This window comes from Gobius niger (assembly GCF_951799975.1).
Source record: "Gobius niger genome assembly, chromosome: 6".
In the NCBI taxonomy this organism is placed as follows: Eukaryota; Metazoa; Chordata; class Actinopteri; order Gobiiformes; family Gobiidae; genus Gobius; species Gobius niger.
The window spans coordinates 31,156,372-31,179,468 of record NC_136857.1 but is presented as its reverse complement, the minus strand read 5'-3'; the positions used below and the strand labels follow the sequence as shown (position 1 = coordinate 31,179,468).

Genomic DNA, 23,097 nt, shown 5'->3' with positions numbered 1-23,097 from the left:
GAGCAGCTCCTCTGATGGAGAAGGGGGGGGGCTGTAGTGAAAGAGGACGTAGATTTCCAGCGGGGGTGATTAGGCCTGATGACTGCGCGGCGTGGCAGTACAATCGCAGCCAATATGATCGGCTCCACCCCGGGGTCCCATCGGCCTCCATTGTAATGGCCACTAACCCTGCCCAAATGCGCCGCCAGAATTATGGCTTTAATCATCTCCCGCTCAGGTCGGCGCCACAACACGTAGGTTTAAAAGCAGCCTCTGTAGACCGCAGGGCGCCAGGAACACACTCTTTCACTGTTTCCTTTTGTTTATAGATTTAGGAGTCAAGGGAGAAACAACAGAAGCATTTTGGTGGTTCGGGAGATTTACCCGTCAGCACCTAGACAAAAACACGCATGGTCGTACTCAGTGTGTGCACGGGTCCCCGGTGCAGGTCCGGGGACCCGCATATAAGACAGCATCTGAGCCTGCCCCGCAACCATTACAAATGACTCTTTATAAATATGGCATGTCTGATTGGACCACGGCATCAATTCTTTTTTCAATTCTTCAAACTTTTTCACACCTGTGTTTGGTTTTCAACATTTTGAAGGGCTCGGCTCCCGGCTGTTTTACAAACCTATGTGCGACAGCGGTCCGTGAGCTCTTTAAGATCCGCTTCTCCACATGACTGCATCACACCTTTTCGTCATTTGGTCAATCAGCTTTTGCAGTGAAGGCGGCTAGACTGTGGAACAAACTACCTGACGCTACAAAGACATGCACCACCATCGAGGGATTTAAAACTGGAGTGGAAAACAGGTATAAAGTAGCCAGCATTGCACACACTTGCATCAATGTGCCAGCCCTCTTTTGGTTTCACACTCCCTATGGTGCTGACTTTGTTTGTATCCGTGTTGTTTGTCTCTCTTGGTCAACCCCTTGTCTTATGAATCTCATCTTGGTTTTTTTGTTATTTGTTGTCCATTCCCTGCCAGGGACTGCAGATGTAAATTATCCTCAGGCTAACTACAGTACAGCACAACAAGTGGCAACATTTGTGTTAAAATTATACATATACCATGGTCTAGGTGAATACTCGATTCAGATTGGCTGATTGGTTAAGGCACTATTCACTGTTTTCTGACCAACATTAAATGATCCCTGCACTTCAGAATATTTCAATGGATTAGTAAAGTCAAACAGAAAAGTTTCAGTTTGTGGGACCAAGGTGTAAGCGACTCCACTGGCTCGCTCTGAGACGGGCCTTCAGACCGGCTAAAAACCCACATAAAATAGTCCCTGTAGTTTGGAATATTTAGGAACTCTACGAAAAAGTGCTTGAAAGTGGCCAAAAAGTAGCAATTACATGCAAATCTGCAAGAGACAGCAATATGCAGGTAAGAGTTGTGAGAGTTGTGTCATTCCCAAACTATAAAGATGTCGCAATTAGACAAGGCTCAATACAATGATACAAACGGTGGCGATGAGCGGAGGCCACTGGCTTTTGTTGACCCGCCCTTTCATCATTTCATTTCGTTACCTGACCCGAAGGCTGGTGCGGTTTACCTGGTCATGGCACCACACATCGTTTTTCACAAAAGCTTCTCAACTTGTTCAAAACCTCTAATATTTAGAGCAGCCATTCCCCATGTGCCGAGCGTTGTGTTCTTCAGTCATGAAAATCAAGAGTATGTCATGTTATTGTCATGTATTTACGTACATATTAGACCTACTGCAGCGTATTCCAGCAAAAATGTCTCCTTTCAGCGATTCCTTTCCTTCACAAAGATTCGTCCTTTTGTTCATTGTTGGCCAACCAACTGCTCCAGACAAAGGCGTTCATGGAAGACCTTCAGTCGCCATGAAACCGACACCCATTTGTTTCTGAGAGATGCTTTTTTTTCACCCTCATTCTTTTCTTTCCATCTGTGCCGTACTTCTCGTGAAATATGAAATCCACACTGCTGCCGCCCGGAGTTGATTCTCATTCCGCTCTTATTGTAATGACTTTTCAAACCTTCTAATCCTCGTGCTTTTGTGTACAACAGAAGCCTCTGCTGTTGAATGTGCGGCAGCTGAATATAGATGAGCAGAACGTACATCCGGAGCAGTGGAGAATATCAGTGTGACGCCCACGCGCTGGGCCTTGAGCTGCAGACAAACACACTCACATATATCCATACACTGAGGACCCTACAGGGCTACGTGAACAGCCTCCAGGCTGAAGCCTTTCCAAGGCTAAACTGCTGACAACAGAATGATAATAGAATTCTAAAAGATATAGTTGAGGGGCAGCTTTAATGTCAGCGTAATAAAAAGACAAAACTGCAATAATAGTTGTGGAATTTTTCACTAGAGGGATTTTTTAAATAACTAATTACTTCATGATTTATTGAACTTTGAACCCAAAAATAACCAAGGCAAAATTTGAATTTTTAAAGATTTATTCACTCATAATCAGCTTATTTAAAAACGACACAAGGTCCAAAATCCCCTCTGAAAAATCTTTGTTAAAAAAAAATTCAAACCTGGCTCTCTGTCCAACATATAGGCGATTTTTAAGGCAGAAAACTCACAATACATATTTTCCTCATTTACAGCTGAAACCAGATGTTTACATACACTTCATAAAAGACACATTTGATTTTTTTTTCTCACATAAAATCCAAATTTACTTTTATTTTTGTTTAGGTCAAGTAGAATTTTAAAAACATATTTCTATTTGTTAAATTCCAGAAGAATGAGAGATATAATTTTTTAGAAATGTTTTTGTTATTTTTTTTTACAAAGTCAGAGGCTTACATACTCTAAGATTACTACACCTTTAAACCGTTTGAGAAAGCCCAGATGATGATGTCATGACCTTTGAAGCACAAGCCTGGTTCATCCTTGGGTGTGATTTCAAGACACTTGAAGGTTCAGATTCATTGGTTCAAACAATGATGTAAATGACCAGTCATCATACAGATCAGAAAGAAGGCGGGTTCTGTGTTCCAGAGAACGTGCTGTGTCTGAAATGTGAATATCAAGCCAAGAACAAATGCAAAAGACCTGAGACCTGAGAACACCTGAGAACACCATCCCAACTGTGAAATACGGGGGGCAGCATCATGCTGTGGGGTTGTTTTGCTGCGGGAGGGACTGGTGCACTTCACAAAATAGATGACATCATGAAGAAAGAACCCTGTGTGGAAATATTGAAGCAACATCTCAAGACATCAGCAGGAAGTTAATGCTTGGGCACAGATGGGTCCAAATGGACAATGACCCAAAGCAAACTGTCTAACTGGTTACAAAGTGGCTTAAGGAAAACAAAGTCTATCTTGAAGTGGTCATCACAAAGTCCTGATCTCAATCCAGGTGAAAATGTGTGAGCAGAGCTGAAAAGGCATAGGCATGGCTAAAACTGGACCAAAACTCCTGCCAACTATTGTGAGAAACTTGTGGAAGGAAATCCAAAACGTTTGACCGTTTAAAGGCAATGCTACCATGTATTAATGAAATATATGTAAACTTTTGGTTTTGGGAAAAGTAATAGAACGTTTTTGTAGAACTCATTCTTCTGGAATTAAAAAAAAAGTAAATTGTGGTTTCATGTCAGACAGTGAGGAAAAAATGCAAATGTGTGTTTTAATAAAGTGTATATAAATATGGTTCCCACTGTGTATATTCCCTTATTCCCTGTATTTTCCTCTCATGATCGTCTTACCGAGGTCAGAAAAACACATCAGTGGTGGCGAACATACAGCAGGCAGCGGAGATGTGAAGGGGATGGAGCGGGGGAGGCAGAACCCCGGGGGCCCAGCAGAGGAGGCACATCCGGCTGAGGGGGCAGGTTAGCCCCAGGACACCTGCGGGTCGCGCTCCTTTACAGCACAATGAGAGAGAGGAGCGCTGCGAAAGGGAGTTAGCTCCGAGCGTGACATGCATTCTTCAGATGGAGGGAACAACCTGTGCGCAGGCCGTCTCACTGTAAATGCAGCTCCGGGGATCCTCGCAGATACAAGCATAAAAGGAATAGACGGAACTTAACCACAGCCTCCCACCTGGCTGACCGGAGGAGAGAGAGCGGCCCCAGCCTGGAACACACTGGCTTAGATAAGACCATTGTTCTCATGTCCAGTCCTCGACATTGAGGAAACAAATATTGTCAGAAATTGGCCTTTGAGTTAGTTAATTCCAAATAAACCTATAGTGAAAAGTGTCTTCAGTGAAATAACACAATAGGTTTATTCATATTGGACTAGTTCTCGAAGAAAGCTACAGACAGCAATCTGGCCCCAAACCTGAAAACTGATCCGTAAAGAAATGAACACATGAGTTTTGTCTGCCCTGTCTCCATTTAGATATGTGCAAAAGCTCTTTTAGTCACGATTAAGCCAATTCAGTTCAACTTTTGCCTCGTTTTGTTGCTATATTTAGTAAAGGGCACAGCAGCGCAGATAGGAGAGTCCTATGATCAGAAGGTCAGGGGTTCGAATCCCGGGGCAGACTCTGGTCTCTTGCCCTTTCCTGTACAGGTATGAATTTTCAAAGAAATAACCAGAATGCTATTTCCAGCCTCTAGTGGGCAGCAAAAAAAAAAAAAAAGAAAGAAAGAATTTCACATGTGACATAATAAGATCTCTGATTATTATTATAACAATAAGAGATCTTAGGGATTAGGACATAAACAACACATTATAGCCACGTGGTAAGTGGTCAGTAGGCCACAGGGCGGCTGTGGCTACAATAGTAGCTGACCAATGATCAAGTGTGAAGTGAATGAATAATGACTACAACCCTGTGACGTGGGATTGTAAAGCGCAATACAAGTGTAAGCCGTTATGTATTAGGCTACAGACCTGTCTGGCTTTTGTTTGAAAATCACAGCTTTATTTTATTTATTGACCTTTATTTAACCAGGATAGTGCCACTGAGATTAGAGGAGTCCTGGCCCCAGAGGGGAGTCTATTGTACATGTTTATAATGGTAGGGGAAACCGGAGTACCCAGAGGAAACCTACGCAGACACAGGGAGAACATGCAAACTCCACACAGAAAGGCCCCGTCCAGGTGGGAATCAAACCCAGGACCTTCTAGCTGTGAGGCGTGAGCGCTAACCGCTGCGCCCCCGTGCCGCCCACATTATAGTCCCTCCAGCATGACCTGGGCCTTCCACGAGGCCCCTTTCTTATAGGACATGTCAGGTACACCTACAGGAGCCTAGCCCTAGCCACCTCAGCTGCTCCTTTCGATGTTAAGGAGCAGCGACTCTACTCCGAGCTCCTCCCAGGTAACTGAGCTCCTCACCCAATCTCGGAGGGTGCGCCCAGCCACCCTGCGAAGGAAACTAATTTCAGCCACCTGTATCCGCGATCTTGTCCTTTCGGTCATTACCCAAATCTCATGACGGTAGGTGAGGTGGGAACGTAGATCGATCGGTAAATCAAGAGCTTTGCCCCGACTCAGCTCCCTCCTCACCACGACAGACCAACACCCGTCTATCGATCTCACGCTCCATCCGTTCCTCACTCTTTTTAATTCATTTTCTTTCATTTCGGACTGACCATCAGAACATACAACAAATCATGGCAACATCTCTCTGACACCGGAGTGACATCATCTGCATATCCGAGTTATGTATTATGTAAAGTCTCGGTTGGACAATACAATGTAATATAAAATAATACAATCAAAAATAAAACAAACTGATGAAATAACAAACCAATGGAAAAGTCCAGTCTTAAAGTGGTTTGTTAAAATATTGCAGTAATCAGGGAGCAGATATTGTGACTTCCCCGTGTACTGCGCCGTCCAAAGGTGTGTGTGTCCTCACTGCACAGGCCGGGCAGATGTTTGGAGTAATAGGATGTGGCTGAGTACGTGCTCAGCTCTCTCTCTCTCTCTCTCTCTCTCTCAGCAGCAGATGTATACAGTGAGACAGCAGTATTGACAGGAGCGTCTGGGGAGTGCCTGTTTGTGTCTCTGTATCACACAACTGTCCACGGCTGAAATATCCCCTCCATTTCATTAGACGCTGTGTGAGCAGAGAACAATCAGTCAGCTGCCGGTCCCCCCCCCTCCCCCACCCTCCCGTCTCCTTCCCTCTTCTCTCCCCGCTCTCATCACGCGGGACTGACCTTTTTTAAAGCTCTTAACCATATTATGACATTGTTCCTTCGACTTAAAACGATCTGCAGTCGTGCTTTCACTTCGCCTTCATCACAGTATTGCAGCGTAATCCAGGGAACAATGATTTACTCAGACGGACGGAGAAACGAGTGCCCAAAATATTGTGTCATTAACGCAAATCAATTTCAACGCCGTCAATTTTCTATCGCGTAATGAATTAGTCTTTGTTTACCGACACACAAGACGCCACACGAGCCGCTCGGATGCACCTGGCTTATCCCCCGCCTTACCCAAGTGCATTTTCTCCAGTTCAGCTTTACCCAAATCTAAAATCTTGCAGCCTCTAGGCCAGCGTTTGAAAGCTTCGACCTACAAAACTGATTGTGACTTTTTTGTTGCGCCGTCGCCGCGTTTTTGTCACATTTTTGTCTTTTGTTACTTTTTGTTGTTGTATTTTCATTTGTGTTTTTATTGCTATTTTGATGTAGCCTGGCTAATGCCAGACTAAAATCATAAGTGATATTTAGTCTGGAGTCCACCAATTCATTTTCTCGTAGGAGAGGTGTGGTTTTCGATCGTCCATAGTTGTTTCTTGGGCGCTACAAATGTCTATCATGCGTCTGCACGAGGCCACAGCCAATCGTATCATCGTATCCGATGACGTATGACGAACCCGCTGTAAACTTTCGAGCTAAACTATTTAGAACACGGCCTAAAGCTTGATCGAAAAATAGCGTTGCGTCTGCTGCTGTCATGTTGGATCCGTAAATAAACGTTTTCTTTTTTATCCGTAAATAAACTGCAAGCTTCCGTATATCGAATAGTTCGTCATTGTCTTGCCGTCCCTCCTTGTTCTGTGATTGGTTCCCAAATCCATGCGAAAATTTGGGCTATGGTCCCCAGGCTGCTGTGCAGTTCCAAATGATTCGAGCGCACACAGCAATCTGGAGTTAGCCAGGTTAATTTTGATGCTTTGTTCAAAAAGTTTTTTTGATTTGGGTAAAGCCAAACTGGAGAAAATGTGCTCGGTTCAGGTGGGGGTTAAGAGGTTAACATTTTATATTAGTCTTTTGGAAATGAACGGATCCCGAAGACTCGGCTCCCTGAAAAGAGCCGTGAATCCCAACACTAGCATCGCCGACTTTGAGTGGCACTTATGGATAAGAATGAACTTGATGTAAGGATAAAAAAAAAAAGTGCTCTTTCTACCTTTCTATCCCGCCCCGCCCGCAGTGCACCCCCAGTGTGCGATTTGAGGAACCAGAGAGGAGTATTAAAGTCTTAAAATGATCATTCAAGGAACATCTATAATATGTAGATAAAAATGTTCACTATGATATTTATGAGATTAATCGTGATTAAATATTTTAATTGTTGGACAGCACTACTGTAGGAGAAATATTTACTCAAGTACTAGTAAATAAGTACTTGAAGAAAATACTACCTGAGTGATATGTCAATATGAAGCTTTTGCCTTTACATATTTACTCACAGTGGAACAGATAAACATATTTTTACTCAAGTAAGAGTATAGATACCTCATTTTATTACTCATATAAGTTAAAACTACTCCAAGAAGTAAAGTTCCTTCAAAAAGTGACATGTACTTGAGTAAACGCCTCTGGAAGAGGGTCACACATGACGTAAACATGCTGGCATGTCCCATTAATGTAATTAAAGGGATATTTCAGGATTTTCCTGAAATATCCCTTTAAAGTCTCTTTTGTTTCACAAACACACAACTGGCCACTGAAGAAAACCTGGTTCTGACTTACAAATTAACCATTTGATGTACTTTGGATTGAAAACTGTACATTTCAGGGAAATGAAGCCAAATATCAAAATTGTATTTCCAAACAAACATTCATAAACAAGACTTTAAATGTTTTGCACCTGAAATGATTGTAAATGCTGAGTACATGTTATGCCTATAGGTTATATTGTGTATTATTTCAAGTCTGTTTACACCATGAGAAAGAGATTATGGCATTTAAGAGATAAGACTCCCAATCACAAAGCGAGCAATGTAGTGTTTTCAATTCAGTGTAAGGAAGTAGCAGTGAGCAATACAGAGGAGAAACAAAGCAGCAACTTTTCAAGAGGATGTATCAACATTGTTTGTTGATATTTGGAGTCAGAGCCATAAAAGTTTGAGACTCCCGGCGTAATCTGAATCTGAAAGTGTCCTCTGCTTTTTCACAGCCCAAAAACCATCACTGGACGAGTTCTTGACTATGTTTATCACGACTCCATGGCTTTGTTAGTATGTTTGCCAAAAATGGCGGCTTGTATTTTGCGTTTACTTTGGATAATTCCATGGGTGCTCTAAGCAGCTTAATATAAAGCAATCCTTGCTCTTTTCCAAACACACACGTCCATTTAAATGATATATCTGTGACCAGGACTGATCAAAGTACACTCTTAGAAGAGCGGTTTTCCTTGGCCAGGGATGAGAGGCTGTCTGGAAAGTTCTGCTCCGTCAGATGTATCAGGAGGAGGAGACAGCTGGACCTGGTTCTGGCTGAGTGAACTGTTGAATTTGCGTCAGAAGCTGGTCTCTGTTGAGTGCTATGACTGCGGCGTGTAATCCTCCCAGAAATGATCCCATAACTACTGTTAGACACACTCAAAATAACAACTTTAGGCAATCCGCAAGACTATAGGGAATGGAAAACCGGTTTTGAGCAGTGCATGGAAATGAAACATCTCCCTCATTCCTCTTTCTTGAAAGTCAGCCCTGACATCAGCGGTGCAGTACTTTTTACATTCTCTTTGATTACACACTAAAGTCCATAAGGATCTGTCCTCTCTATTACATATTCTTGTCTAAGGGGCTGACGAGAATATCCTCGCTTCATAATTACGGCGGGACATGTGGGGGGTGAAAAGGATATGTAACAAAAAACTCTGAGAGGCAACACAGACTGCAGCTAAGGTCAATAAGTTATGAGCGTTTTATTCACTGCTCTCATTTTTAAATGTTTTCACAGTTGAAGGTTCAGTCGGAACATAGTTTAGACTTTTGTCTAAAAGTTAAAAGCACCAAAATGATTAGCCCTGTCCAAATATATAAAGATGTTATTTATCAGGAATCAGGAAACGAATAATCTCGGCACGTCCCATCCTTAATCAAGACATGCTTCACACTCAGAACTCCCGCTTCATGGCCCAGTCTGCAGCGCTCCTCATAAATCTGTATCATTTAACGTAGCCTGCCAGACAATATACGTTTCTTTTTCACTACACAGAGGCTAGCCTGAGCTGAGTTGAGTGAATGACAGGTGGCGGATTTACGAGGACAGTTGAAACAGACATGGCGGCTTTTCCAAGTCGATGATAATAACTAACAAAAATCATGCAGAGTGCTGAGGAACAGCCAACCATTCATCCATCCATAGTATTCTGCTTCATCCGGCATTGGGTCACAGAGACAGCTGTCTGAGGAGAGACGCCCAAGCTTCCATAGCCACACACCCTTTCCCCCACTCTTCAACGGTATCCCGAGACTTTATCATACTCACTGAATCTTTAAAGGAGCGCCCTGTGAAACAGCGCCATCTTCTACCAGGCGAAACACTAAACTCTGTGCAGGAGAGCGTTGCAAAGTTTGAGTCTTCTGCTTTTTTGCACCTGATTGTTTTGATGAAAAACTTACTGGAGAAATTATTCATTTGTGAGGAAGGTCCCAGACTCTTCTGGGTGAGAATGTAATAGTTGATGGTTGCCCAGGATACATACAAGCCAAATGAAGTGCTTTTACCTCTTTGAGGATCCCCAGTGCAGCTCACAGATCCACCAGGGCCACATGTCTCTGTCTCTTCACATTAGCCTTAACGTGTGCAGGCTGATTTTAGTTTAAATAACACCAAATTCTCTTCCCTCAAGGGCCTCTGACTTCTTGTTTTGTTTATCTAAATTATTTGTCTTCAGACTAATGCAAGTGCACAGTCTGCACGGCCCCCGGCAAGCACCTGCTCATCATTCAGTGAGACCAGAGGGAAAGACTATAGAAATGACAGTCTTAAAGGGACTATACAGAGTTTAAAATTTTTTAAACTAAGTATTTTCGTCCCCCTTCATGTTCCAGCCATGTTCTAATGTGTAGAATGAGCTCAGACCTGTTCATCACAACTGCCTCTAATATCCTGCACTGCCACTCAAAAAGGTGTTAATTCGGGTCCAAAGTGCCGTCATGCACAAACTTAATATAGAGACTGCAGTTACGCGTAAGACCTGAGGTGGCAGTAGTGAGCATAAAAAGACCAACTTGCATGTAGTCCTTTTACATAACCTTTGAAACTCACATTGTCCATCAGTAATAGTAACATCAGTAATGTTGTCCACATGCAGTAAATGAATAAAAGATGCTTGTGAATCAGTTCTGACCAGAGCTGGTGGAGCCGTCCCTGTTGACCGTGGCGAGGAGGCAGAGGCAGAGGCTCTCGGCGCTGCTCTGTGATTGGTCAGTCATCGAGGCTGCCGGCTGTGATTTATCGGTCAGTAGGGCGAGGGGTTGCGTGGTCACTGGGGGGAACCTGTAGAGCTGAAAGGTGAAGTAGACGCCGCGGGGCCAGTCAGGGGCCACTCCCTCCCCTGGAACTCTGTGGAAGACAAGACACACATTGTGGGTGGAAAGTCAAGGGGATGGATGGGACGGATGACCTTGTCGTTTAAGGGGTGCCGACCTATGTTACCACGGCGCCCTCTTTTTCCATGGGCAGGAGAATAGTGTTACTTTGTAAAATTGGAAATTGATAATATTGGTACCTCGCATCAATTGGAAAATGTCCACCTCCTAAATTTGGGGTTAAGGCTGTACTGTTGAACAGATTCTTTCCAGTCCACTCCGGTCCCCCAACAACACTTTAACCCTCGCCTTTACAATAACCCAAAGTCAGGAGAAAACTGCACCGAACTTTCCGATTCTATACAAAGAGGTTCATTCTGGAACCTTGTCTTATCTCCAAGTTCTAATGGGCGACATCGACAGGCCGATTAGCTAATCAGAGAAATGCATCGTCCGTCCGTTACAGGGTAGAGGAGCAAATAAACAGAGCAAATAAACAGATATCTGTAGGTCCAACCAGTGGTTTCACTTTTTTCATGTATTTATGTATGTATTTATCTCTCATTATAAGCATTTTTTTAACTACATTTCATATACCCTTTATACAGGCTGCATATTAAATAATCATGATCTGAACAGAGCCTTGGAAAGCTAATTTTGCAACAGAAATGTGGATAAACTCGTGTGTATCAGCTCATATTACCATAATACAAATGTAAATTGGAGCTTATTATTTGCTCCATTTAACGTAATGATTAAAGGAACAGGCCACCATTTTTACACACTGAGATATGTTCTTACCTGAGCTTAGACGAGTTGATACGTACCTGTCTGGTCTTTGTGCGTGCGCTCAGGGTTGTTAGCATTTGGCCTCTCCCAATGTATTCCAATAGCTCCAAACGGGGTGAAGTTGGAAGCGACTGAGCTCTTCCACAGGCACACACAAGACCAGACTGGTGTGTATCAACTCGTCTAAGCTCAGGTAAGAACATATCTCAGTATGGAAAGACGGTGGCCTGTTCCTTTAAGAAACAGTAGTTGATCCAAATCCATGCGCTCTCAGTTAGCTCCGATGTGAGATCCATCGCGGCACTAAATATGACTAAAAGCTGTTCAGTTGCCGTGTGAAAAGCAAAGTGATACCACGCGGTGGTCAGAAAAAGACCGGAGCTGCATTTCAATCCGTCAAAATGGCGGAACGGCCTTCAAAACTTTCCGTCATAGCTAAGAATATCCAGTGAATGATGGAGAATTGTGGGTTAATGTAACCTCTGGGTCCAACAGACAGAACACCAAACACCGTTAGTCAGAGGTAAGAGAAGAACACTTGGCTTCAGTCCACTGTGATTGGTCTTGACACTCCTTAGGGGTGGAACAGGTAGACTAAAATGACATTTCGGTTCGGTTCATCTATTTGGAGGGCACGGTGCTGTATTTTTTTTGTACAAATAAACACAGAAAATAAACAAGTAGCTCGTGCAAAAGTGAATCGGCATCAGTCAATCATCAGTGCATTTTTTACCCACGGAACATTCTCACAGATTTGATCTGATACAGGAGGCTTCAGATGATGGATTAGGTGCATCATGCTCACAAAGCAACATTTTATTGAGCACCCGTCTTGATAAACGAGCCCCAAAGAGTATTAAAAAACAATTTATGGATTTGTGTAAATTACGACAATTTCAGGAGACTTATCCATATTATTATCTCTTCAATCAACGTTTATCTTTCAAACGGCGGATCATTAGATTGATTGAGCGATGACAGGGACAGCAGCACACAACAGTAACAAAAGGAATATAAAAGAGTGCTCTTCCACAGACAGGCCAAAGTTTTACTGACAAAAGTTGGTGAAAGTGAAACTTCCATGGCATCCTGGAGGAGGTTGCATGGCAGCTCTGGTAAGTCCAATCCCCCACCGAGCGCTCGCATTTTGAAGTGTTTAAATACTTTGGTTCGTTCAAAAAATTGATTTGTATAATCACTGCCACCACTCAAAAAAGTAGCGCTGATAAATAATACACCAATGGACTGTCCGTCACTCAATAGCTCCGTGTGAAACGTCTGATACCAAAGAGTCTATCCTCCAATCGATAAATTCTTTCCAAATATTTATCAGACCTATCATTATTTATGTGTTTGGTCAAAATATTGCACCCACAAGATACACGCTAACACGCATAAAGGCTAATGTGTATCTTGTGTCTGCATTCTCTTCTCACAACACACATTCTCAACAGTCCCTGCAGACACTCGAGGAAAAGAGGGTAATATGTCTTACCCAAGGACACAACCAATGGCCAGAGCTGGGATCTAACTTCCACAGGACCGAAGGACTCAAGACACTGCGGCTCCTTGGCAGAAAAGTAAAAAGTCAAGTGTCACATCAGTTCAGGAATGACAGCTCCATTATTAATATCATTAACGATCTCCGAGGGGGTTTCATATTTCATCTAGCGATTTTGGATTTGACTTTTCCATATTCATCGAGCATGCCCGTCCTTCACCAGGGGCCCAGTAATATTCTGAATGACGGTTAAATCAGCCGGAGCGCAGTTACAGGCTCCACGCGGTGAAGAGAAGAGGCTCTACACCTTCAGCTCTCCGTACGAGGGCAGTTTGGCTCCTTCTCCTCTCGAGCACACGGGCTTTGAACAGCAAGGAGGTAATCGTTTTTTTCGACTGAGGAGGGAATCACACGTGCATCTCATTCTTCTGAACAGCCCCATTTCCTCCGCCATCTTGTACAAGGCATTAGAATGCAGTCGCGCTCTGTAATAGTGGCATTAGCTGGTTCCATTTATGCAACACAGGGGGGCCCATAGAGAAAATAGTGGGCGCCTTGTGTTTGTGTAGGCTATCAGTCGTTCAGGAAGCATCCATTGCAGTAGAGATGCTTCAAACATAGTTGACTGGACTGGGTTGGGTGGGTTGAGGACGTTTTAAATCAAGTTTCCCTTAGCTGCTGCACAAAGAAGCTTCAAGCTCTCGCAAACCGTCAAGCACAAGATTGGTAAATACATGTTTTAGTCCCAGACTGAGTGACTAATTGAGACTCTTACTTCCACATTTGTGATCGATAAAAAAACAACACACAGGGACTGTTTTACTTTCACAAATGCTGTGCTTGCAATGTAGATCTGTGGTAGCAAAATAAATGTACACTACTGCAAGAAAATGGATTTAAGAGCTTTAAGAAGCCTCTCCTCGCTGTTGTAGTCAAAATGGCAGTCACATGGTCTCAACTTATAAAGCACTTTTCCACATTCATTCGCCACAAAGGGCTTTACGGCAAGGAACCAGTCACCCAATTATACTCTAATTCATACACCAGTGCACAAAGGCAGAAGTAGCAGTAGCTTCAGTCCAGCAAATACAAGACACAATAGACAAACAACATCCACATCCTCACAATTTTTGACCGAGGGGTAAGTTAAACTTATTTTGCCTAACCCCATGTAAGTTTTCCACAACTGATAGCAGCATCAGCAATAACATCTGTTGATACAGAGGAGACTTATGATTTCTTGCCATTGGTCGACTAAACCTAAGCTGTCCTTTGACATAAACACATTTCATTTCTCAACAATGAGGTTAAGGTGCTTTTTCTGTCATTATACAACAACTGCACAACGAAATTTTTCCTCTGCATTTGATCCATCTTTCGACGCCGCTGGGATGACCTGTAAGGTTTAGATTCTCCTCAACCTTCGAGATCAGGTGAGGAGCTCAGTCATCCAGGGGGAGCTCGGAGTAGAGTCGCTGCTCCGTGATGTCGAAAGGAGCAGCTGAGGTGGCTAGGGCATCTGTTCCAGCTGCCTCCTGGGCGCTTCCCTCTGGAGGCATGTCCTATTGGGAAGAGGCCTCATGGAGGACCTTGGACACGCTGGAGGGACTATGACCTATGACCTCTCAGTCTGGGCATCTCTGCTCAGACTGCTGCCTCTGCGACCCGGCCTCGGATAAAGCCGAAGAAAATGGATGGATGGAGAGTCCTTTATTTCATTGTCCTTGTACAGAAACACATCTACATTTTGATTTGTTGTCGCTTTGTTTTTATTTATGTTTTTCATCCCAGTACCCCTAAGGCTACATTGACTCTGTCTATGTTCAAACATACTCTGAATCTAAGGTGGAAGATAAATGTTTTAATCGTAGATTCCACCTACGAAATGTCCCAGCCGCCGCTGCACTTCCCAATGTGACTTTGTGGGCGGGTTCATGTGCCATTCGTCATAGAGAAACTCGTATGTACGGAGTACCTCACAGCACTCGAAAGCAGCATCGGCTCCCGCTGTGATCTCGGAGCATGCATTCATATCCCCGTGTAAACATGCAGATTGATAATGAGGCGTTTGGTGAGAGGTAGAATTAGCCTCCCCTCCCGCGCTCGCTAAGTGCTGCGACTGCTGAGAACGACTCGCCGTCTGCATCTGTCTGCAGAGCTGTGCACCGCCCCCACTTCAATTTACACTCAAGCGAGCATTCAAGGGCTGACATTGCCTCATAGGTTCATGGTATATCTCAGATAATTCCCATATTTGTGCAAACTAAGTGCTGACATTTACACACACAAGAAGAGGCTCTCATTTAATACAGTTCTAAATGGGTTGTATCTTCATTTAAAGGGAACATATTCAGGGAAATCTACTTCTTCTAGCTTGGTGGAAAGTTGTTCCCTTATAAACAGCAATAGCATTTTACATCAGGTAAATTTGAGTAATCACACCAAATACCACCACATAAAATATTTGGGATATCAGGGGATGGACAGGATATGGTTAAGGAAAAGGGATATGGTTACTAAGGTTAGGGGTTTGATCTGGAACCCCATGAGCCTTTAGTCATAGGAAAGTGGCTGAGCGAGTGGATATTTTATGAAGCAGCAGCCCACATGCGTTTGGCAGTGTGATGATATTGTGCAGGCCTCAGAGGAAGACTGAAACGGTGTCATAAAATGGGCCAGATAAGACGCGGTAAAAATAGAAAGAGCCTTGTTATTGAGCCAGTCCGATGTGAGAAGTCATTTACAAGTGGAAGAAAACGGCGCCCAAGATTAACTATTAAGGGGAGGAAAAAAATGTAGGCAGTGACAGGGTGACGAGATGCACGCGATGCGGAAAACATCCATAATGAGCAGCATTTTTTGGAGCTTTATGTTGTGATTTAAACTGTCTTGAGCAATCCTGTTCTTCTTCAACTGAAATGCTTCTTTTTGTGTTTCCTGTATTTTGTTGTACAGTAAATGAGAGATGAGTGGGAATTGGTTGGAGCAAAACATTTTCCAAACACTTCTGGATGACAGATGAAACGCTGTCCACTGAAAACAACAGAAGAACAATGTCCACTTTGAAAACCTTTGGTACGAAGGATCATGCTTGGATAACTGAGAGAGTCCGAGTTGGTTTACACAAGCTTCAATTGGAATCCACTCAGCAGTGAAGCAACTGACGTGTTTACATTTTTTATGCTTTTACTGTGTCTTTCTTTGCATGATTTATAAAGTATGATCTTTGGAAAACCCACAAACAGTCACATTTGAAGCTGCCTTGTGGGGGAAAAAGAGCTGCTCTTGTCTACTTCATGCGGAATGCTTGATGTATTTTCTACTAATTACAGATACAAAGACATGAAGAGGAACAAAGTGGTCCAGTATCTAGGGCTGGGACTAGGGGGGGCGGGGGGGACCTCTGGGTACCTCACGATTCGATACGATACATGGCTTACGATAACAATTATCTCACGATACACCGATAATGCGATAATCGATATATTGCACAAAAATAACTTATACATCACGATTAAAAAAAACATGCTACTTTTAACCATAATTTTAAGAAACCACATATCATTCATCATTTACATTTATTTTGATGTGCTTTGTACCTCTTTTTCTGTGTCTTTAAATGATCCCTGACTTACACACTGAAACATGGGTCTATAGATCTGTCAGTGACTTAATTTACGTTTAAATATTCCTTTTTAAAAAGGAATAAATCAACCAAAAATCAATGTTCTTCATAAATATAAAAACTATCATTAAAAGTAATTTATTTGTTTGACAGTGTTTGGTCCAAGTGCACAAAACTGTAGTGGCCTCGATTGACTGTGAAAACAGTGGGTCACTGCTGCCTCATTAATATGCATGACGTCATCAAAAGTATCACATCGTCCCGCCAAACATCGCGATATATCGGAAAATCGATATATTGTCACACTCCTACAATATATTGTTTTGCAATATGTTGCAATTTGGCTTTGGTGTGATGCACATATTATAAACTAAAAATACTTGAATGACATTATGTAAATAATGAGGCTGCAGTTCTCCTCTGCTTTCACTGTAGTTGACAATAGTTCTGCCAGAACAGAAAGGGACTGTTGGTTTGAAGAACTCCCACTACTGAAATGGCTAAATATATGCTAAATATGCTTGTAGTGAAAAGTCTATAAAGAGATTAAAAAGGGGGCGTGGCCTAATATACGCTCTGTGGACTGTATCTATTGGAATTTTTTTATAAGAAAACTTTTTTAAACTATACCAGTACCAATATAACAGTTTATTTTGGTAAACAATGGAACAGACTGCAGACGAAATGATGCTTATTCTGACCGATCCTCTCAGAGACAGAGTAGTAGTTCCACTGCACTGGACTGACAGTGACTGCTGCTGCTGTAAATGATGACATGAAATGTACATTTAGGGGAAGTCCACAGCACAGTGCGATTGTCATTTTGGATATGCGTCACCCGCGGCGACGGCCTGTTCTCCCAACGGAGCTTTGATAGGGCCACCGCGAGCAAGCGCAGCACATTATGCACCCCCTCAGCCTGTCAGAATGAGCCGTGTCCGGGCTATATGACAACACATGACAGGAGCTGACAGCTGACGGGGACAGGGACAAGGCTGGGATGGAGTGGAGCGGGATGGCGTAGGGATGAGATATGTTTATACGGGTTCATTCGCAGCCGGTGTCACAAAAATGTGTGTAATTTGGGCATCACTTTTTAATGACCTAACTTGAGAATTTTTGGTCCATACGACTTACTGAACAGGACAGCACAGGGTGAAAAGGGGAGGGACTGGTTTAGGGAGATTCAGCAAATTGTTCATTTTTATTTATCCAGGATAAAAACTCAATGAGATTAAGAATCTCTTTTACAAGAGTGTCCTGGTCAAGATGCAGGGGAACAAACCCAAAGGCTAGGATGGGTTTGAAAGAGCTAGGATGGGTTTGAAAAATCTAGGATGGGTTTGAAAGGCTAGGATGGGTTTGAAAGAGCTAGGATGGGTTTGAAAGAGCTAGGATGGGTTTGAAAAAGCTAGGATGGGTTTGAAAGGCTAGGATGGGTTTGAACAAGCTAGGATGGGTTTTAAAGGCTAGGATGGGTTTGAAAGGCTAGGATGGGTTTGAAAGGCTAGGATGGGTTTTGAAAGAGCTAGGATGGGTTTGAAAGAGCTAGGATGGGTTTGAAAGAGATAGGATGGGTTTGAAAGGCTAGGATGGGTTTGAAAGAGCTAGGATGGGTTTGAAAGAGCTAGGGTGGGTTTGAAAAGCTAGGATGGGTTTGAAAGGCTAGGATGGGTTTGAAAGAGCTAGGGTGGGTTTGAAAGAGCTAGGATGGGTTTGAAAGGCTAGGATGGGTTTGAAAGAGCTAGGGTGGGTTTGAAAGGCTAGGATGGGTTTGAAAGAGCTAGGATGGGTTTGAAAGAGCTAGGGTGGGTTTGAAAGAGCTAGGATGGGTTTGAAAGGCTAGGATGGGTTTGAAAGAGCTAGGATGGGTTTGAAAGAGCTAGGGTGGGTTTGAAAGAGCTAGGATGGGTTTGAAAGAGCTAGGATGGGTTTGAAAGAGCTAGGGTGGGTTTGAAAGAGCTAGGATGGGTTTGAAAGAGCTAGGGTGGGTTTGAAAGGCTAGGATGGGTTTGAAAGAGCTAGGGTGAGTTTGAAAGGCTAGGATGGGTTTGAAAGAGCTAGGGTGGGTTTGAAAGAGCTAGGGTGGGTTTGAAAGAGCTAGGATGGGTTTGAAAGAGCTAGGATGGGTTTGAAAGAGCTAGGGTGGGTTTGAAAGAGCTAGGATGGGTTTGAAAGAGCTAGGGTGGGTTTGAAAGGCTAGGATGGGTTTGAAAGAGCTAGGGTGGGTTTGAAAGGCTAGGATGGGTTTGAAAGAGCTAGGATGGGTTTGAAAGAGCTAGGATTGGTTTGGGAAAGGCTGGGATGGGCTTGGGGTAGCCTTGGATGGGTTTAAGAGGGCTTGTGCAGGGTGTGGCAGGACAGAGTGGATTGGGACTCAGTGGAAACAAGGGGCCAGGGATGAGTGGCAGTGCAATAATCTCATTCAGTGTACTACTGCACCACATTTTGACAGCTTTAGAGAACACCATATAAGAAAACATGAGTTAGACTTGTGTTAAATACAACCCAGGCTTTAAATGAAATGTTGTGTTGTTGGAGAGCTGTACGGCACTCAGAGACTGCACAACTCCCTTTCTGACTTCTCATTCCCTCACATTTTATAACCTCTGCCTCACAGTGAGGTTGTATTAAGCTCTCTCCGTATAGAATCACACTCACCTGGTGAAAGCCAGGAATTGCAGCAGCAGGTGGTTTCCCTGCAGAGGGTCATTCTCCTCCCTCTGCGGGTCAAAGGTCACAGGCTGGGAGGGATCCAGCTCCTCGGCGGGCTGTCCCGTACAATCCAGCACGTCGGGGAACCCAGCTGAGCTCAGCCGGGCCAGGGAGCGCCGCGAGCTGACGGCACACGAGCTGGAGGACGGGAGAGGAGTTATTAATGAAACACATAGGAAATACAATATTGATCTGAAACATCAGAAGCACAATATCCAGTAGTATCACTTTCTGGTTTTCACGCAAGCCCATAAAGAGAAAAACAAAAAAGTCAGTGCAGCTCGTGTAGCTGAATGTTATCCCAAATGTTTTTTGATTTGCAGTGAAGTAACTAAGTAAGTACTTTATTTGTCCTTCTACAACTGTACAACCAAATTCAGGTGTGTTCAGGTCCTCAGCTGCTGTGACTGAGCGCGTCACCATTGTGGGCCAACCTGACCAGCATGTTTTGGAGGTAGAGGAAACCTGGCTGGCTGCCTTCTGTCTCCTCTGATCCTGCCTCTTGGGTCTGTCCCTGTTTCAGAGCGTGGTGTCCTGCACTGGTCAGGTCCATCACCTCCTCCCTCTTCCTACTGTGCAGCTCCCTCCGCTCCACAACAGTCCTTCACAATCTTCTGGGAAGAGCTTAGCAGTTAATCTGTTTTTATTCTCCAGCGTACGTCCACTAGCCAGAACAATAGAAGGCATGTGTGGCTTAGCTGCGAGTCTTGCCCGGATACCTCCTTGTTTGTCCCTTTTTTGTTTCTGTTTCTCTTGTGACGTGAGTAAAACAATGTGGAACACAGAAACCACAAATGCAGTTTCCAGAAAAAGCAAAAATGCAGCTGTACCAAGAGAGAGGGAGGTTGCTGCTTGTTGAAAGGATTAAGATTAGCAAGAGATCGAGAGATGAGGAAATGTCCTGGATACACAGAACCTCAGGAAAAGGTTTTTGATGGCTGCCACAGGAGCAGACTGAAATATTCCTCAAAGATGGGCATGTGGGTGGAAACACAGCTATGTTTTGGTGTGAGAACAACATTGAATTAAAGCCGCACGCGGCGATAAAGGCCCTCGCCCCTGGCGCACTCCCCGCTCGCTCTCGTCCCTTGCGACCACTCTTCATCACACTAGGTCCTTGCGAGCCCCATGATTGAACTTGCTCATTTTGACGCGAAAATCCCTATTAAGTTGCATTATTCTGCTTTATATGCGAAAATCCCTATTAAGTTGCATTAAAGTGCATTTTATGCGAAAGTCCCTTTAAGTTGCATTACAGTACATTATATGCGAAAGTGCCTTGAAGTTGCATTACAGAACATTATATGCGAAAGTCCCTTTAAGTTGCATTACAGAACATTATATGCGAAAGTTCCTTTAAGTTGCATTACAGTTTATTATATGCGAAAGTTCCTTTAAGTTGCATTACAGTTTATTATATGCGAAAGTCCCTTTAAGTTGCATTACAGTTTATTATATGCGAAAGTCCCTTTAAGTTGCATTACAGTTTATTATATGCGAAAGTCCCTTTAAGTTGCATTACAGTGCATTATATGCGAAAGTCCCTTTAAGTTGCATTACAGTACATTATATGCGAAAGTCCCTTTAAGTTGCATTACAGTTTATTATATGCGAAAGTCCCTTTAAGTTGCATTACAGTGCATTATATGCGAAAGTCCCTTTAAGTTGCATTACAGTTTATTATATGCGAAAGTCCCTTTAAGTTGCATTACAGTTTATTATATGCGAAAGTCCCTTTAAGTTGCATTACAGTTTATTATATGCGAAAGTCCCTTTAAGTTGCATTACAGTGCATTATATGCGAAAGTCCCTTTAAGTTGCATTACAGTACATTATATGCGAAAGTCCCTTTAAGTTGCATTACAGTTTATTATATGCGAAAGTCCCTTTAAGTTGCATTACAGTGCATTATATGCGAAAGTCCCTTTAAGTTGCATTACAGTTTATTATATGCGAAAGTCCCTTTAAGTAGCATTATAGTGCATTTTATGCGAAAGTCCCTTTAAGTTGCATTACAGTTTATTATATGCGAAAGTCCCTTTAAGTTGCATTACAGTGCATTTTATGCGAAAGTCCCTTTAACTTGCATTACAGTTTATTATATGCGAAAGTCCCTTTAAGTAGCATTATAGTGCTATTGTGAAAATCCCTATGTAGTGGCATAATTGTGTTGTAATTGCAAAAATCCCTATTTTGTTGCAGAAACTGTAAGAACTGTTGAAATTGCAGAAACTCTTAACACTGTATAAACTGCTAAAATCACAGACAGACTTCACTGTATCATAATCCTATTAAAATGCCGGCAAGAAAAGAGAAAGCATTAGAAAAGTGTCACAGCCATATTTGAACTAGCAACCTCCTACACCAGAGACAAGCACACTATCACTGAGCTGTAGCTCCATAGTACTTGGACTGTGATGTGCGCTAGTTTTGTCTAAGTTATCGAGCAGAAGTTAGTTCCCAGCATCCCACTGGAGGAGAGAGGTAGCTTCAAGTCATGCCCCCCCCCATACATTTCCTCGATTGTTTTCGACATTTTCCCTTGTGTTGCCTCAATTGTTTTCCTACGATCCCCCCATTTCTAGCTCTTTAGTGACGCATATGAAAGCGTTTTTCATGAGAATGGGACCATAGGTGCGGTTAAGGTCAAAATTGACCCAGCAATCTCATGGTTGGAAACCCAATGCACAAGCAATAACGCTACACGGGCACAGCAAATCTTATGAAACGTGCTGTACTCATGTGACAATGTGTGCAGTGGCCCATGTCAAAGGTGAAAGCAATAGAAAAGTGTCAAGGCTGTGTTTGGACTAGCAACCTCCTTCACTTGAAACATGGGCCTGTTGACAGCTTGGCTTATTTAAATTCCCAGGCTGCAATTTTGTACCAGCAACACACTGGAGGAGAGGTTTTTTCCCCGTTTTTAATGAGTGTGGGACCATAGGCAATGATGCATGTTCTTACCGGAAGGTGTTGAGTCCAAAAGAAAAAGGAAATAAAAAACAGTTTAGGTTGGGATTTGATCCAGCAACCTCCTGTACACTAGCTCAGCACTCTACCAATGAAGCTACTCAGGTTGAGTGAACTGCTATGAAACGTCCCCCAATAATGTGTTTTAGGCTGTGACAATGTGTGCAGCGGGCAATGGAAAAGGTGAAGGCAATATGAAAGTGTCAAGGTTGTGTTTGGACTAGTTACCTCCTTCACTTGAGACGAACATGCTATCACTGAGCTGTAATTCCAAGCAAACATGGGCCTGATGACTGCTTGGGTTTTCTAAATTCACAGGCTGAAATTTGATCCCAGCAACACACTTGAGGGGTAATTTCCCTGTTTTTAATGAGTTTGGAACCATCGGCGACGATGCATGTTCTAACCAGAAAGTGCTGAGTCCAAAGAAAAAAAAAATGAAAAAGAGTCAAGGTCAGGTGTTTGATCCAGCAACCTCCTGTACACTAACCCAGCTCTCTACCAATGGAGCTACTTAGGCTGAGAAAAATATAGCAGATGTGAAATAAATGTCATGAGAGACTCCGCACTTGTGTGTTTGCAGGAAACGGATTAACAGCTTAGAAAATAATATATTGTATCATTTTGTAATTGGGGTAAATTCCTGGCTGCCCAAAGAATCGTTGAGAGGGGGTTTCAGCCCTGCAGCACCCTCGATATTGAAAATATTATTTGGTAAGACCCATATAGTATATAGTAGTAGACAGGAAACAGTCGAATTGAACTTCCTGTGATTGTACAGTTGAGAAAAACGTGAATTTGGAGGCAAAAACGTCCAAATTAAAGCTGATGTCTGTTACAG

The 23,097-nt window shown here is 43.1% G+C and overlaps 1 protein-coding gene across 1 annotated transcript in view; it reads right to left on the bottom strand.

Moving 5' to 3' along the window:
- nphp4 (nephronophthisis 4) overlaps nt 1-23,097 on the bottom strand; it is a gene marked incomplete at its 3' end in the record, with an annotated part of 350,376 nt that overhangs the window by 109,889 nt on the left and 217,390 nt on the right. The window contains exons 14-15 of the mRNA XM_079557985.1: nt 19,233-19,424; nt 10,476-10,690 (exon numbers count right to left, since the gene is read on the bottom strand). Of these exons, the coding sequence (XP_079414111.1) occupies nt 10,476-10,690; nt 19,233-19,424 (407 nt within the window). The remainder of the gene's footprint in view (nt 1-10,475; nt 10,691-19,232; nt 19,425-23,097) is intronic.